The sequence below is a fragment of the Misgurnus anguillicaudatus genome, chromosome 11 (genome assembly GCF_027580225.2).
Source record: "Misgurnus anguillicaudatus chromosome 11, ASM2758022v2, whole genome shotgun sequence".
NCBI lineage: Eukaryota > Metazoa > Chordata > Actinopteri > Cypriniformes > Cobitidae > Misgurnus > Misgurnus anguillicaudatus.
The window spans coordinates 36,088,731-36,105,031 of NC_073347.2; the positions used below are offsets into that span (position 1 = coordinate 36,088,731).

General features: G+C 35.7%; 1 protein-coding gene across 3 annotated transcripts in view; it reads left to right on the forward strand.

The window, feature by feature from the left end:
* Positions 1–16,301, forward strand: part of slc35f3b (solute carrier family 35 member F3b) — an 85,486-nt gene that overhangs the window by 54,198 nt on the left and 14,987 nt on the right. For all 3 annotated transcript variants that reach the window (XM_055170372.2, XM_055170374.2, XM_055170373.2), the window contains 2 exons: positions 5,162–5,504; positions 13,366–13,585. In XM_055170372.2, the coding sequence (XP_055026347.2) occupies positions 5,162–5,504; positions 13,366–13,585 (563 nt within the window). The remainder of the gene's footprint in view (positions 1–5,161; positions 5,505–13,365; positions 13,586–16,301) is intronic.

Sequence of the window (16,301 nt, forward strand, 5' to 3'; positions counted from 1 at the left end):
GTTGGGTCAGATATAAACATTTTCTGGGTTAATTTTAACCCAGCTGCTGTGCTTCCCATACGACAAAAATATATTTTTAAATATATTTCAAAAAATTGCCAAAAAATATATTTGCTGAAATATATTTTGGAATATGTTTACAAAAATTTATTTTCACCCAAAAAAATGTTGGTATATTTTGTAATATATTTTACAACTAAATACAATTTAAAGCATTAAAAAATATATTTAGCCCTCCATACATTTCAATTCAATTAAATATATTCACGTTGCATTGGAATTTTTGTTATATTATATTAACTTGTATTTAGCATATATTTAAAATATTTTTTGGCAAAGAATACATTTTTGCCATATGGGATGTAAAATAAGAAATATATTTGCTTGCCCTTGAAATACATTTTGAAATATATGTTGATATAAAGGTTACAACTGAATATGAAGAGTTTAGTTGCAAAACGAGATAAATCCATTTTTTTAACATTTTTATCAAAACATGTTTATTATTATGTTATCATGTTATTATTTTGTTTTATGGTGCTACTTAGCTGTATTTTTTAAGTTATGAAGGTTTAAATCAAAACAAACCAACTGCAGTTGCATTGAAATTAATTGGAATGCACACCCAAAAAACGAGATTTCTGAACAATTAAAAAAACGGTGGTTATCTCATTTTGCAACGAAACTCTTCATATACTTCCAAATTCAAAAATATATTTAATTGAAATACTTTTTACAAAATGTTTTAAATGTATATTTAAAATATATTTTTTGCCATATGGGTTGTCCCTTTTTTGACCCAACGCTGGGTTGAAAATAACCCAGCATTTTTAGAGTGTATTTTCTGTTTGTATCTTATAATAAAGAGACTGAAAAATAAACATGGTCGGTCAATAAATCCTTGCTAAAACAACAAAGCTGGTAATGGCATAAGACTTTTACACAGCACTGCATAGACATATATGCAGATCTTTATTTATTTTGATATAAATGATAATGTAATATATAATATGGTGCAGAATAATGTTTTTCATTAATTGCATATGAAGGCATTGTCTTGTTGATGCACTTTAAAAAGTTGGAAAAGCACCACTGCAGACATAAACAAAGAGTCTGGAAACACATGGGTTGTGTCAGCATAAATGAATGTTAATTTATGAGGGCATCTGCCACTTTAGCAGATCTGAATGACTGGAATGCAGAAGATTGTGTCACAAATAAATGCAGTTTGACACTCTCAGGTTTGAAAGAGATCGTCTGACATGTAAAGCAACCAATCCCAGTTTATCCTTTTAGATGCAGATTTATTTGATCTCTGTTGTACCGTTTTAAATTATAAACTCACTAACTGGTGTTAGTGGAATTTGCAGATCCACTTGGTGGATAATAGCAGTATTGTGGAAAGCTGGAAATACTCTTCATTGGCAGGGTAGCGTTTTCTTATAATTGACGAGTTAACTTGTCAATGGCAGGGAAAGAGTTGAACTAGAATGTTGCTTTAAGAAAATGATAGGCATTTAAGGAACGCCATTTAAAGTATAAGGATTAATATGCTGTATGTATCCATGGGATACTTCAGTGCAGAGCTATACCACTGTCACCCAGATGGCAATGTGCTCATATTTCACCTCTAAATGTTTGAAATCTTGCTGTGGTGTCCCGCAGATACCTGACACGCTCACGACTGGCATTACAACATTACATGGGCCTGCCCCATAGTAAGTGCCAGAGTAGAGGCAGTGATTTGTGGTCTTTCATGCTGCTTGAGCACCGTGAATTTAGCGGAACGAGAGAGAGAGAGAGAGAGAGAGAGATTGAGAGAGAGAGCACAAGAGAGATTGAGAGCAGAGTTGGCACTACAAAGACTTGGCTGTTATCAGCAAGAGAGATCTGCACTGCAGAGACTACAAAGAAGAGAGGAAAGCTCCAGAAGACTTAACATGAGCTCAAAACACGCAGAAAACAGGATAAAAATGGGCATGCAAGTGTGATTTTCCCAGTGGATAAAGGAGAAGAGAATCAACTCAGAGTCTTTAGTGATTGTGTCAAATTTTGAATTAGTTACAGGACATCTGCATGAGATTTGCATAGCCGTATCTCAAAAGGATGACGTATGAGATTGTTAAAGTCATGTGTTATTTTAAAGTCTCACGTATTTACTTACATGGTAAAACAAAGTCTAAACAACTCTAAGCCACACATATGGATGCATTATCATCCTAGTATAGTGATTAGTGAATCATTATTATGAGTAGTCCTGTGCATTTCTTTCTGTAAAACTATATATATATTAGGAAGTTGTATATGTATAACAGGCAATCGGTGGACCTAATGACTTTGACGAGAGGATATAGTTGTTATTATTTATGGATGGATAATCCAGTGTTTTTAGGTCTCTGCAACTGCCATTGTTTCTGAAGGCATTCATTGTGTCTCCAAATGTGATTCAGGAAATCTGTGAAAGATAACTCATTAAAATGTCATTCTTGTGGGTTTAGATTTTTTGCTCATTATATTAGCAGGCATCCCGAGCAGGGATTAGCTTAAACCAGGACTAGGCCTTAGTTTAATTAAAAAATATAACAAACATGCCTTACTAAAAACATTACTTGTGTGGATTTTGAGGCAAACAAAGGGCACTGAGGTATTTTAAGATGGAAGAGTAAACTGCGCTTCTGTACTCCAAGACAATCCGGTGCGACCAGAGAAGGACGGGACAATATAGACAAAAAAGAGATCGCCGGTGCAGCACAGAACACCTCTGAGGACTCTGATGAAGATGAAATTGTGCATCGAAACGTTAGTCACTGTTGTGCACCTTTATTAAAATATTTTCTGTGCTGCACCGGTGATCCCTTTTTTGTCTGTATTTTAACTCTTTCACCGCCAGCGTTTTTAAAAAAGGTTGCCAGCCAGCACCAGCGTTTTTCATGATTTTCACAAAAGTTTAATGCCTTTCAGAAAATGTTCTTCTTCAAATATATAAACACACAATATACCAAATGAAAGAACAGACCCTCTGCTTTCAAAAAAAAAAAACCGTTTCATCCTACCTTGAGTAGTTCCTTTGTAATCAGCTTTTGAATATGGGTAGGTTTCTGCAAAAACACCACATTTTGAGCAAAAAGCAGAGATAATTCCATTTTTGTGACGGACTTTTCATAGAGATCCCATTCAGAGCGATCTTTAAAACAGACACGGACATGCAGCAGCTTGCCATAGGGCAATACTTCCGGGTTGATAATAGCGGTATTGCGGAAAGACGGAAATACTCGTCATTGTCAGGGAAGCGTTTTCTCTTGATTGACGAGATATCTCGTCAATGGCGGGGAAAGAGTTAAGATATGTCAGTGCAAGTTGTTTTCAGTTTGGACAGCTCTTATATTTATTTTATATCACTTTTACATTGAATCATGTAATGTTTTTGTTTGTGTGTAAAGTAATTTTGCCTTATTTACATTTTGCATTCGGCAATCACTTTAATCCAGAGTGATTTACAGTGTATTTAATCTATACTTTTTTATACAATCTATGTTTTTTATTTATAACATAATAATAAACATGTTTTGACAAAAAACAGAGTTGTCTCGTTTTAAAAACTCTTCATAAATAAACATACATCAAATGAAAGAACAGACTTTCTGCTATCAAGCAAAAACAAACGTTTCATCATATCTTTATTTGTTCTCTTTTTATCACCTCTCAAATATGGTGAGGTTTCTTCAAAAACACAAAATAAAGTAAAGGGTGCATCCTCTTTCACCTGATCACTGCTGTGAATTTGTGAATTGTATCGATCCGGTATGAACTTCAGAAGTACAAAAAACTTCATAATGTTCAGTACCAGAGATTCACTGAAAACGATCAAGAATCATCCAATCAAATGAGGCCAGTCATGCAAAAACTATCAACAAAGGTTGAATGGTCCGGGGCGCACAGAGCTGTGCCCCGTGGCCGATCTAACGCAAGCCAATTAGAGCACAGCCACAAGTCACCTGCAAAATGTTTTTGTTTTACCATTAGAAGTCAAATATCAACTATTGACCAATCAGAATCAAGGACTGGAACTAACTGTTGTATAGTACTAAATAAAAGCATAGTAAAATTATATTTTTTGGACAGTGTGCAAACTAGTATTTACTTGAAAATAACCATATTTTTGACGAAATATAATTGATGCTAATTCATGAATTATCTTGTTAAGTATCAAAAGAGTGTGTTTCAGTACTAATAACGTATCTTCTTCTCTTCATGAATAAACTGATTAAATACTCGAGGGACAGAGAAAGGCAGATTAATTGCTTCGCTCCATTATGCTGATTAAGTGCGAAAGCTTTTAAAGTTGTTTATGAAAGAATGGAGGACTCTACTTGAAATGTGCATATCTGATTTAAACAATACTACGGCTGTTTTGGAGTAAGAGGTCTAGACAGATTCAATTCCAGGTTTCAATATCATGAAGGACTCTTTGTTGTTTTACGTATTTCCTCTTGGCAGGTTGAATCAGTTTCTTTGTTGAATGAGTAAACTGTGATATTGATTTTCTCTTGAATGTTTCAAGGACCGCTTGTGAGAGTCGGCGGTTTCAGTTCTTTGGCAAGAGAGATTCAATGAAATAAATGGTTTTCGTTTTATTTGATCTCCAGCACAGTGTAAAAAACACTCGTAGTACTGTAATATTATTTTAAAAAGTAAAAAAATTTAACTGTATAATTTAATTGTATACATTGATTCCTGCAATGCTGTAATTTGTCTTTTTAATTGCATCCAAATGAGCAACTTATTACATTTCATTATGATTAGGGGAATATTTGAACGGTCCCAATAAAAGTCATTTTATCATCCAGTGGCTTTGGTCAATTACAGTAATAGTGTCCTTGAGGTTCTTTGCTCAAGACCTTTATGTGATAAAACCTCTCAGCGTTTGGCTAACAGCCCAAATCTCTGAAGGTGAAATGAAATGCTGTGCCATCCATCGGTGTCACATAATTGAATTGTGTAATAAAATAGGGACAAGAGAAGCATACAAAACTATTTTACTATACACTTTATTTTATGTATTTTACTATTTTTTACACAATTACACTTCTGCTATACACTGACTATTGCAAAAAATCTGTGCAAAAGAGAAATGATTGTCTCTGCTTTTATTGGTTTATAGGAGAGGACCGGCCGCGGGAGAACACCCCCAGCATGGCCGATGGACAGGCGATGGTGGGCGGAGCAGGGGCGGAGTCAGGTGTGGGGAGGCAGAGGTTACGCTGTTGTGTGCGAGTGACAGCCGTCCAAGTGCGAAAAGCAATGTGGGGCGTGGCCATGGTGATATGCGTGTGCACGTCTTGGGCCGGCTCCACCCAGCTGGCTAAACTGACCTTCAAGCAGTACGATGCACCGTTTACTCTCACGTGGTTCGCCACGACGTGGAACTGCCTCTTCTTTCCTCTGTATTACATTGGCCACTGGTGCAAAAACCCAGAAAAACAATCACCTAAACAGAGATTCAGGTAAGAATCTAATCGCAAACTAATACAGTATTTGCACCAGATGAATTTACATAAAATTGCTGTGCATGAATTTAATGTTTACTGTGACTTTTGATTTAACATTGAAATACAATATGTGTTCGTTAAGTACAGTATCCCACGCATCAAGTGATTTTTTTTTTTGCATCTGTTTTTTTAATCTTTGTTAAAATGGGGCATTGCGGTAATTCCTGAAAAGTCTGGTACTGGTATACTATGGTATTGCATTACAAAACACAAAAGAAGGAAGGGGATTCGGAGGTCATCTGTATTCTCATTGCTTATTATACCTTATATAATGTCCTTATTAGACATAAACAAGGTACTTGAATATCTTTCAATTGAAATACAGTAGATACTGGTGAGCAGCCACTGTAATGCTTTAAATAACATTTCATTATATCGATGATGCTTTTCCCAACTCACTTTACACACAACAGCACAAGCTGTTTATCATACAGCAGCCAACAATATTTCTGTATCACAATTCACATTTGTTAAGAGCTCATTAAAAAGCGATATAGTTCATCCATCTAAAGTGTTTGACATGCAGACTCATCTAACACTTGACAACATCAACGGAAAACAGGCAGTACAGATTACTACCCATAATCCCTCTCTGTTTTGCTATGGGCATCAGAAGTTAGACAGATGGACAGTAATGTGTACATGCCCCTGCAAATATGAGTCTTCAATATTTTTGGTCTGTTTTGACAAATGAGAAAGACTAGACATTAATAATGTGTGTATCTGCTAAGATAATTGCTTATAAGTTTCTGCTCATCTCATGTTAATTTTGAGTATCTATACAGTATTATACAACAGTTCTTTCTGGTTCTCGAATCTGATTGGCTAAGAGCCATACGATATTGTGCTGATAACAGCACTGTAACCGCTTCACCTTTAGTATTATTCCGCCACCTAGTGAATGGAGGTCCTAAGCAGGCTCATCTCTGAATGGAAAAACACAGACGCGCTGTTTGAATCACTCTCCGTGTTTGTGTCTCATTAGTTTACTAGCTCACAAATCAGTCTGAATCCCCAATCTGAAGTTATTAGTCAAAGATCGGCGCTCTTGGATGTTACGTTACAGTTAATGGGAGAAATGTCTTGTCACATCGTGTGGATTATTAACACTTGGAAAGAGGAATATAAACACTCGTTTTTTTTCTGGAGCTATATTTCTTATCAGAACGCGAAAACACCGTGAAACTGCAGGTTAGCACCGCAGCTTTTAAATGTGGACATTGATCATTTACTTTATCGTGACGTGACTATTAAAACATGTTATGAGATATCGCCACTGGTATATTTATAAGCAGCATGCAAAAACATATCTCTGACACTTATAAAAAACAGTTTTATATAGTACTGACAAGAACAAAGTTTAATAATAATAATCGAGTGCTCGTATCACGTTAAGAATAAATGAGAAAGCAATAGTAACGTTTCACAAGTATAGTTTTATTAACTTTTACCTCGCGCCAAAACAATAACAACACAAAAGACACTAAATATGAATTAAAAAACAAGTAATAGTTTGATCATGACACCAAATACTGCTGATTTGATCTCATTTTGACGATCATAAACAAACAAGGCCAACATGAGAGCCAGGGTATCTCTTTCAGAAATGTAGCCCAGAGAGGGCGGTGGTCAGCGGGGCGAGTGAACACTGATGTCCGCTCATGCTTTGGTTCTCATTCGTACCGAATCTCACTAAGCAAACGTTCAAACAGGCGCTATCTTTACTAATCGACTGCAGATTTAAATATAATACAGATACATTCTCGACTGAACTAATCTTAAAACTACACTTTGTGACCAAGAAACGGTAATATAAAGTAACGGCTTTTCCGTCCATTGAGTTGTTATGAGCTTCAAAGCAGCCGAAAGTTTTACCTGTCATTCTGGCCGCCCTCAAATCCGTGGCGGAAGAAGTAGTTCTCAAACAAAGAGGCTTTTAAAATAACTCCGTTGTTGTTTTCTAGTTTTCTTTTTTCAAACGTGTGCCGTCGAACTGTTGTATAAAAGCAATATCGCTCTCGGAGTCGTGTGATATAGCTCTATATCATCACGGCTGTGATTGCCTCCGGCACTCGGCCTGCGGCCTCGTGCCTCTGGCCTAATCACAGCCGTGATGATATAGAGCTATATCGCACTCCTACTCGAGCGATATTGCTTAAATATTACATCCTTCATATCTCCCAAGAGTCTTTAGTTTTATCAGATTTATAAAAGACAGATTAGCTCTGAAAAAAGCCCAAAACCGGGAGGAGCGAGTCAACTCAGGGATTACAACTCTTATACCTTGTTCACACTAGCTGCGTTTACATGGACATTTTTAATCCATTTAAATGGTCAATCTGAATAAAAATGCTCCATGTAAACACCTCAATCGGACTAAAAAGTGCCTGATCTGATTAAAAATCTAATCCGCTTGTTAGGGGTGGTTTATACCTTTTGTAATCCGCTCAAAATGACATGTATACACTTGATCGGACGGATAACTGAAACTGAGACGCTCTGCGCATGTGCCATCTTTTCTTTTTTTATTGGCGGTTGGCAAACCCAAGCCGTTTCTCAATACCAAGTACGCCAAGTTCGGACTTGTGTCCTTCCTAGTTCGGACTTGCAAGTTCAGACTCGGAAGAACGAACTCCTGACGCGAAATGCATTCTGGGAAACTTCGCTGTCATAAGTCCACACAAGTCTCCTCTGATGCATCCTCGATAAAATGGGCGGATCAAGAACACATCCGGGGATTTTATGTGAACTTGGGCTTGATGCGAACTTTGAATTGGAACAGTACTTGGTCCACGACTGATGACGTTTCACAAGTCCACAAGAACCCAAGTACAGACAAGAACGCATATTGAGAAACGGCTCCACTGAAAGGTGAATTTCCGCCACCTACAGGACGGGAGTGTGGAGCATATGCACATGTGCAATGACGTAGAATTGCCGTAATGACATGTGACGCAAAAAACTCGAGTTTGTTTTGTTGAAGGAAGTCACAAGAAGTGATTGTCTTGTTAATCTTGTTCCTATTATCCTTCCAATTCCCCATAAAGTGATACAAGACAGTGTTGTCCGGTCAGTCCATGATTTAGTCTCTGATCCACAAACGGGTTTGTTTGAACTCGCTCTTGCGAACGGTCTCTGCAGCACTGCGTGAAATAAAATACGCTTTTTGGGCACACGTGAATGGGTGTTTTTGCTGCTCCTTTATAATCAGTGAGGCACAAAGCAAATCTTGAAACAGTGTGAAACTATATTTGTGCAATGTGCGCATGTCAAATGATCAAATCTGATGTAAATCTTGTGTCATATAAACACGCACATCAACCCGATCACATTCATGTAAACGCTATGATAGGATTTATTAATCGGAAGGATTTTAATCCGATGGAGGCAAAATGTGTCCATGTAAACGTAGCTACTGTCAGTCAATATCCAATTTTGGTGCATATCTGATTTGACAGACTCACTGTCCATATTGTGTATCACAACTCTTTGGATCCGATCTATGCGTCCTGTGCGCTGGCACGACAATCTGCCTTGATGTCTGACGTTGTAGAAACTATATTCATGGACTTTCGTCAGAAATGGACTGTTCCATCGCACTGGGGTTGCGATTACGTGACAACATGACGTAACTAAAAAGCTACACAAATGCGATCAGAGCGGTCAGACTGAAATGGATTTTTGAAAAAACTGATTTCATTTCAAGAGCTGATTGTTGACTTCAGAAAAAGACAACAACAGCCCTATACTCCTCTTATGATCAGTAAGGGTGAGCAGCTTCAAGTACCTTGACGTAAACATCTCCGAGGACCTGACTTGGACTGCCCACATTCAAATACAGATTAATAAAGCCTGGCAAAGACTGTACCATCTGCAACAGCAGATGAAATTCAGAGTCTCACCAGCAATCCTGAAAACTTTCTATTCAGGAGCCATAGAAAGTATATTGACATAGAAAGTGCATCTCAGTGTGGTATGAAACAGCTCCAGTCACGACTGCAAAGCCCTGCAGAGAGTTGTGTGCTTAGCTGAGTGCATCTCGGTGTCTTCTCTCCCCTCTATGCAGGACATCTACCTCAAACACAGAACTGTTAAAATCATCAAGGACTCAATCCACCCCAGTAACCATCTTTTCACTTTACTGCCATCTGGTAAGCGCTTGATGGCAAAAACTGAGAGACTTAGGAGGAGTTTCTTCCCCCAGGTCATCAGGCCCCTAAACTCAAAACCAGCCTCTTAACGTCTTCATGTCTACACTTAATATTCACTTTATCAGTAAGACATTCATCATTCACTACATCACTTTAACATACTGAAAGTGTCAACCTGTTTGCACATTGCCTCTTGTACACACCTGTGTATCTTAATATTTAAGACTACAGTGTACTTTCATGCACATTATTTTCAATTCAATATTTAATTCTATAGTATACAGTATCTTTTTTTCTTATATCTTTATTGTTTACTTGTATTTCATTCTTTCATAGCTATATTTATGTATATTGTTCATCTGTGTTGTTTACTTTGATAATTGCACTGTCTATGGAGCAGACCTGACTCAAATTTCACTGCTGAAATTGCTTTCATATGCTCTATATAATTGTGTATGTGGCAAATAAAAATCTTGAATCTTATGCGCTTTTTGGCCGTTCACACGTTCTAAATGTAATTGGATTCCAATTGGATATGCACCAAAATCGGATTACAGTGTGAACAAGGTCTTAAACTGTGTTAATAAGCTAGAATGCATGAAATAGCGTGTCACGATGCTATAGAAAAAAACATTTTTGGCCAAAAAATGGTCACATTTCTGTAGATTATGAAAAAATATGAAAGAAATTATTTTTCTAAGATACTTTAACTGAATTCTTCTTTTGTGGCATCTCTGTGAATCTTTAAAGCACCTTTATTTGTAAGAGCATTGTGCATTGCGTTTATAGCAGATATCTTTAAAGCTAACTTATATGATTTAAAAGCCATAATGTCATATGATGACAGCAACATATGATGACAAAGGTTATGAAAACTAAACATGTTAGTAATTTATGTTATTGCTGTTTTTTTTTTAATAGAAGATGTGTTCTGTTGCATTTAGAGATTGCTTCATTTTTCCACCGAGAGGTGAACTGAGAACAGCTCTAACTGAGCCTAATGCCCATTGACAGATGGTAGAATTGAGTTTAGTATGTGTATCACATCAAATCACACTGGCTATCAACTCAGACACAAAATACTGCAGTAAAATAACAAAGCTGTGAAGATTCAGAAATGCAATCTTAAAATGAGAAGTTTATATTATCTATCTGGCTGTGTGGTTATATGCAGAAGGTTTAAAGTCTGTGTAAAGCAAATCACAAAAAAAACACAAATATAATGTGTATTAACCACGCAGCCAAATTAAAAATGATAGAAAAACCGGCAAGTAAATTAAATAAGTTATCAAAATCTTGGAAAAACAAGCAGGATTCTCTGCTCTCAAACGCTAGGGGCGTGTCCACTGTCTGCACTGAAACCACGCCCACTAGCGGGAAAGCTGCTGTCTCTCTTAACTTTTAATACCGCAACAACCTGAATGAATGCTTGTGATTGTCTTAGGGGTGGAGCCATGCTCGGTGGCTCCAGTGCATCGTTGAGCCACCATTTTAGCCCCGCCCAAATAATCCTGAACACAGAAACTCCACAATATAGTACTACATAGTTCACAGACTTTGCAATACATTCCTAACATGTATTATGTGTTAATAAACAATTCTCTGAAATGACTTAACATGGACTTTCTTGAAAGTTTCTTGGAGAAAATCTAAATGGTTCTTTTTTGGTCACCTTTATTTTTAAGAATGTGAATACCGTTCGTAAGGTATTATATTTCATTAACTACGATTAATTAATGTTGTAGATGTATTTGAAGAGCTCAGATGCAAAACCCTTTAAGTGCGTCTGACATGTTTTCTTGTAAATTATATTTTTTATCAGACTCTTGTCGGTTTCTGCCAACAAACCCGTTTTTCGAAATATCCTAAAGCCGGATTAAGTGAATTTGAAGCGAAAGTATCAGATGAATGTATATAAGCATTCGGTTAATATCATTACTTCATTTTTGACGAGGTGACGTTTAGCAGCTTTTGCATCTGAGCTCCTCATTTTTTGTTGTTTGTTTATGTTAGCTAACACATTAACTAATGTTAACAAATCCAACCTTATTGTAAAGTGTATTCTGTGTCCATGTGTTTTTTGTTATGGAGAGTGCAGATGGGTTTCTATTATCCTGCTTTTATGCACATTTAGAAGTATCGCATAAGAAACGAGTGATGGAAACGCCATATTTCAAATAAAAATCCCTTAATTCACACAAACGTTTTTACGCTCACTTGAGGTGGTTTTTGACTTATCTGGAGAAAAAGGGAAAATAATAGGAGATGGAAAAACATTTGCCAAATTCTGACATAACGAACATTAAACCCACGTGAGTGATGGTCTAGCTGTATTAGCGGTCGTTGTCTTTATCATATATGCACTGTAAAAAAAACTTTGCTGCCTTAAAATTTTTTGTTGAATCGACTCAGATTTACAAGTCATGTCAACAGAAATTAGTTGTCACAACTTATAAAATATAGTTGAGAAGTCAACTTAAAATTATAATTTATAACAACTCACCTGTTTTTATAACAACTAATTTTTATTCAAGATAAATAAGAGTAAGTTGAAATGACTTTTAAATCAAAGTTGATTCAACATGTAATTTTAAGGCAGCAAAGTATTTTTTATAGTGTGGAGGTTGGCATTGTCATAATGCACAGCAAAAATTGATTTTCAAGAAAAAAAAAATTCAATTTTTGTCTTGTTTTCAGTAAAAATATCTAAAAATTCTTAAATTAAGCTGCTTTTTCTTGATGAGCAAAACGACCCAATAAAATAAGTCTAGTTTTTAGACCAAAAATATCAAATTTAAGTGATTTTGTGCATAAAATAAGCAAAAAAATCTGCCAATTGGGTAAGCACATTTTTTTTTATTTAATGTTTAATAAAAATTTTCAAGGTTTTTTTGCTTACCCCATTGGCAGATTTTTTTTGCTTGTTTTATGCACAAAATCACTTAAATTTGATATAATTTGACTTATTTTCGTGGTTCATTTTGCTCATCAAGAAAAAGCATCTTAATTTAAGAATTTTTAGGTGTTTTTACTAAAAACAAGACAAAAATACTAAGAATTGTTTTTCTTAAAAATAATTTTTTGCAGTGTGCCCTTGCTGTCTTTGTGCATGAATCAAAACTTCTTCATTCCTTCTTCTGTGCACAGCATTGAGTTTGGTAAATACAAGCTGCACTGCTACACTGAAAAAAATGATTCATTGAATTTAATCAATTTTTTTAAGGTAAGTGGTTGCAATCAATTTATTTAAGCTACATTTAAACAAAAGTTTTATATTTCATTTTATGTTACTAATCTTTTTTGTTTAGATGTAGCTTAAATAAATTGATTGCAACCACTTACCTTAAAAAAATTGATTAAATTCAATGAATCATTTTTTTCAGTGTAGTAAGTGTATAACTAAATGCAGTCCTGTCTCAATTTTCTTAAAATGCCTTGTTTTATTTACTGTTGGTTGTTAGGTTACCAGTACCATCCTTTTCTTTTTTTTTTTGCGAATTTTGAACAAAAATTGCTTCACGTTTTGATGGAAACCCAGCTTGTGTTCATTTTTATCAGTAAAAGGACTAAATAAAAGGGGTGCACCTTTTGATATATATGACTTCAAGTGTGTGTGATTTGGCCATTAAACTGATGTTTTATTTACATCTGTGTGGTTTATTCAGAGAGTGCTGCCGGTTCTTGGGGGACGACGGACTGACAGCGAAGGTCTTCTTCAGTAAGCTTGCACCTTTTGGGCTGCTGTGGATTCTGACAAACTATCTGTACCTGCAGGCTCTGAGAAAGATAAACACCACTGATGTATCAGCTCTCTTCTGCTGTAACAAAGCCTTTGTTTTTCTCCTCTCCTGGATCGTGCTGCGGGATCGCTTCATGGGCGTCCGGGTGAGTTAGAGAAGTGGACAAAACTTGAGAAATGACAGTTTTTATAATGCTTGATCGACTACTTTCATGAAAACTGAATTTTTATATAAAAAAATGAAGATAAAGTAGTCAATATGAGTCCAGATGTGAGATCGCTTCATATTATGTAGACGCTATTTTCTAGCGGCCCTGGTGCATCTGTCACTTACAGCTTTTCAGGATACTCTGTTTTGCCCTGGGTAGTTTGTTTGTAAATCTTGTAGAGATTTCAGTTGTCGAAAAAATTTGACATAAAAATTAACAACATTTAACATACTTGTTGTTTTAGGGCTGTCAAAAGATTAATCGCAATTAATTGCATACAAAATAAAAGTTTTTGTATAATATATGTGTGTGTGTGCACTGTGTGTAATTATTTTGCATATATAAATACATACACATGCACGTATGTACTTAAGAAACATTTACATGTATATGTATATTTATTTTGATTTTGATATATTTTATATTATAGCCTATATAAATGAAAAAATATACATAAACAAATTTTTATTTCTTTATACATGTTTATGTGCATTTATATATACATAATAATTACACACAATAAACACACAAATATATTATGCAAACACAAACTTTTATTTTGTATGCGATTAATCACGAATAATTGTTTGACAGCCCTAGTTGTTTTGTATACTGTATGTACTAACTTAATATTACAGATTTTTTTTCTTTTTAAATGCCGTGTTTGGTAACACTTTCGTCTTGGTGTATTGTGTATGTTGTGTAACATTTGATAAATATAGAGTTGCCTAGTATGGCGCACAGTCAGCTGGCTTGCTTTCAGGCTTGGCAGGGTTGCTCCCAATGAGCTTTTTTTTAGTTGAATACAAATGAATAATTTTATCATCTTCAACATGGCGAAACTCCATCAATGTAATCCAGTGAGTTACGCTGATAACTTTGTTTTGTTACGGGACATGTGAGAACCAATGAAATTCACATATGGCAACTAGTCACAAAATGCGTGAACCAATGAGAGTCAAAGTTGTCAACATACCGCTGGGAGATTTTATAGATGTTTTCACTGTTCATATACTGTAGATTCAGTCAAATCAAGACAGACAGGCAGATGACCATCATTTTTGGGTCCAAGCCTCCACTCGCTTCACATGACATTACAATTTCAGCAGTCGTTTATAAGCACTATTTATTCATATCACATATTTTATAAAATGGCAGTGTACACTACATTCTCCAATGGGGTATGTGGATAAAGTTTAGGATCATGTTTTTTCAGTGGTTATAGTTTGTTATTTGCTTAAGTCATCTGATGAAGCGTTTGGACCTGGAAGTTATGGCGTGTGACATCAGACTTAACAAGCAGATTACCAGTTGTTGATGGTGCATAAATGTGGACTGCTGCACTAAAAAAGATAATGTTCTTAATGTGTCTCGAAGACACAAATATCTGTTACAAAAATTGAGAAGGGTATTAAAGTTCAGCTTGGGAATTTTATAGAATTTCCTTCAGCTTGTGTTATTTCTCTGGCTTTCTGTTACCTTCCTCTGCTTTTGTTCTCTCTATCTCTCACTTTCCTGGTTCTTCTTTTTTTCCTGGATCAAAGGAACAAAATGTGTTTTTTACTCGGGCTGTATCCAAGTTCCTCACACACGCAAACACTGCGGTGCCATGGAGGTTTAGTGAGTCAACGTGTTTAGAAGTTAAGTTTACATCTAAAGTCTCTGACTCTCAACACAGCGAGAGTTTCTGCTCAGAGAATATTAAGTTGTACACGTAGCACTGTTGTCTCACAGCAAGAAGGTATCCGGTTCGAGCCCCGGCTAGGTCAGGTGACCTTTCTGTGTGGAGTTTGCATGTTCTCCATGTGTCAGTGTGTTTTTACTCCGGTTTCTTCCCACAGGCCAAAAACATACAAGTTAGGTAAATAAGAGATACCAAATTGCCTTTATGGATTATGGATTAACAGTTTTCGCCATGAATATAGCCATAGATGCTGCGTGAAAAAGAAAGTACAGTTTGCTTTGTAAAATCAAAATCTTTAAGACAAGATATCTGTTGAAATCAATTGTATTGTAGCAATAGAAAATCTCAGAGATGTAAAATAATTTATGATGTTGTTAAATCTCAAGAAAACATGCCCATGTCAAAGTCTTATTGGTCTTAAAAATAAACTTGATTCAAAAACTTCATGCATTTTTCTAATGCAAAATAAAGCAATAAGCCCCAAGAAGCAGTGGGTTACCAGTGCATTTTATAACAAATTATTATAATTTGTGCTGTTATAAAATGCACTGTAACACCACTGCTTCGCGGGGCTTATTGCTTTTATAAAACGGTTACTTCATATGCATAGAGGGATTTTATAAAATAAAACACAAATAAGTTGTAATTATATTAGTACAAATATTACTCTTCCGCCAAACAAAGTAGTTCCTCAGAATCAAGTGTGGCTGAAACAGAGCGCAGTTTACAAACAACACAGATGCAGCAAAGACACAATGAAAATATGATTAAAGACGGGGGTGTTTATTTTCATAAATCAACATTTATCTAAATTATACATTAACATTTATATTGTGCAACTGTTGAAGTGATGATCAAATATGCTTGGAACTCTTTCCCTTTTTTTTTTTTTTTTAGTTGCCACACAGAATCACAATCAGAATGAAAAACCAGAACGTGCCATTTTATAATATTATTTTTTTATGGGCA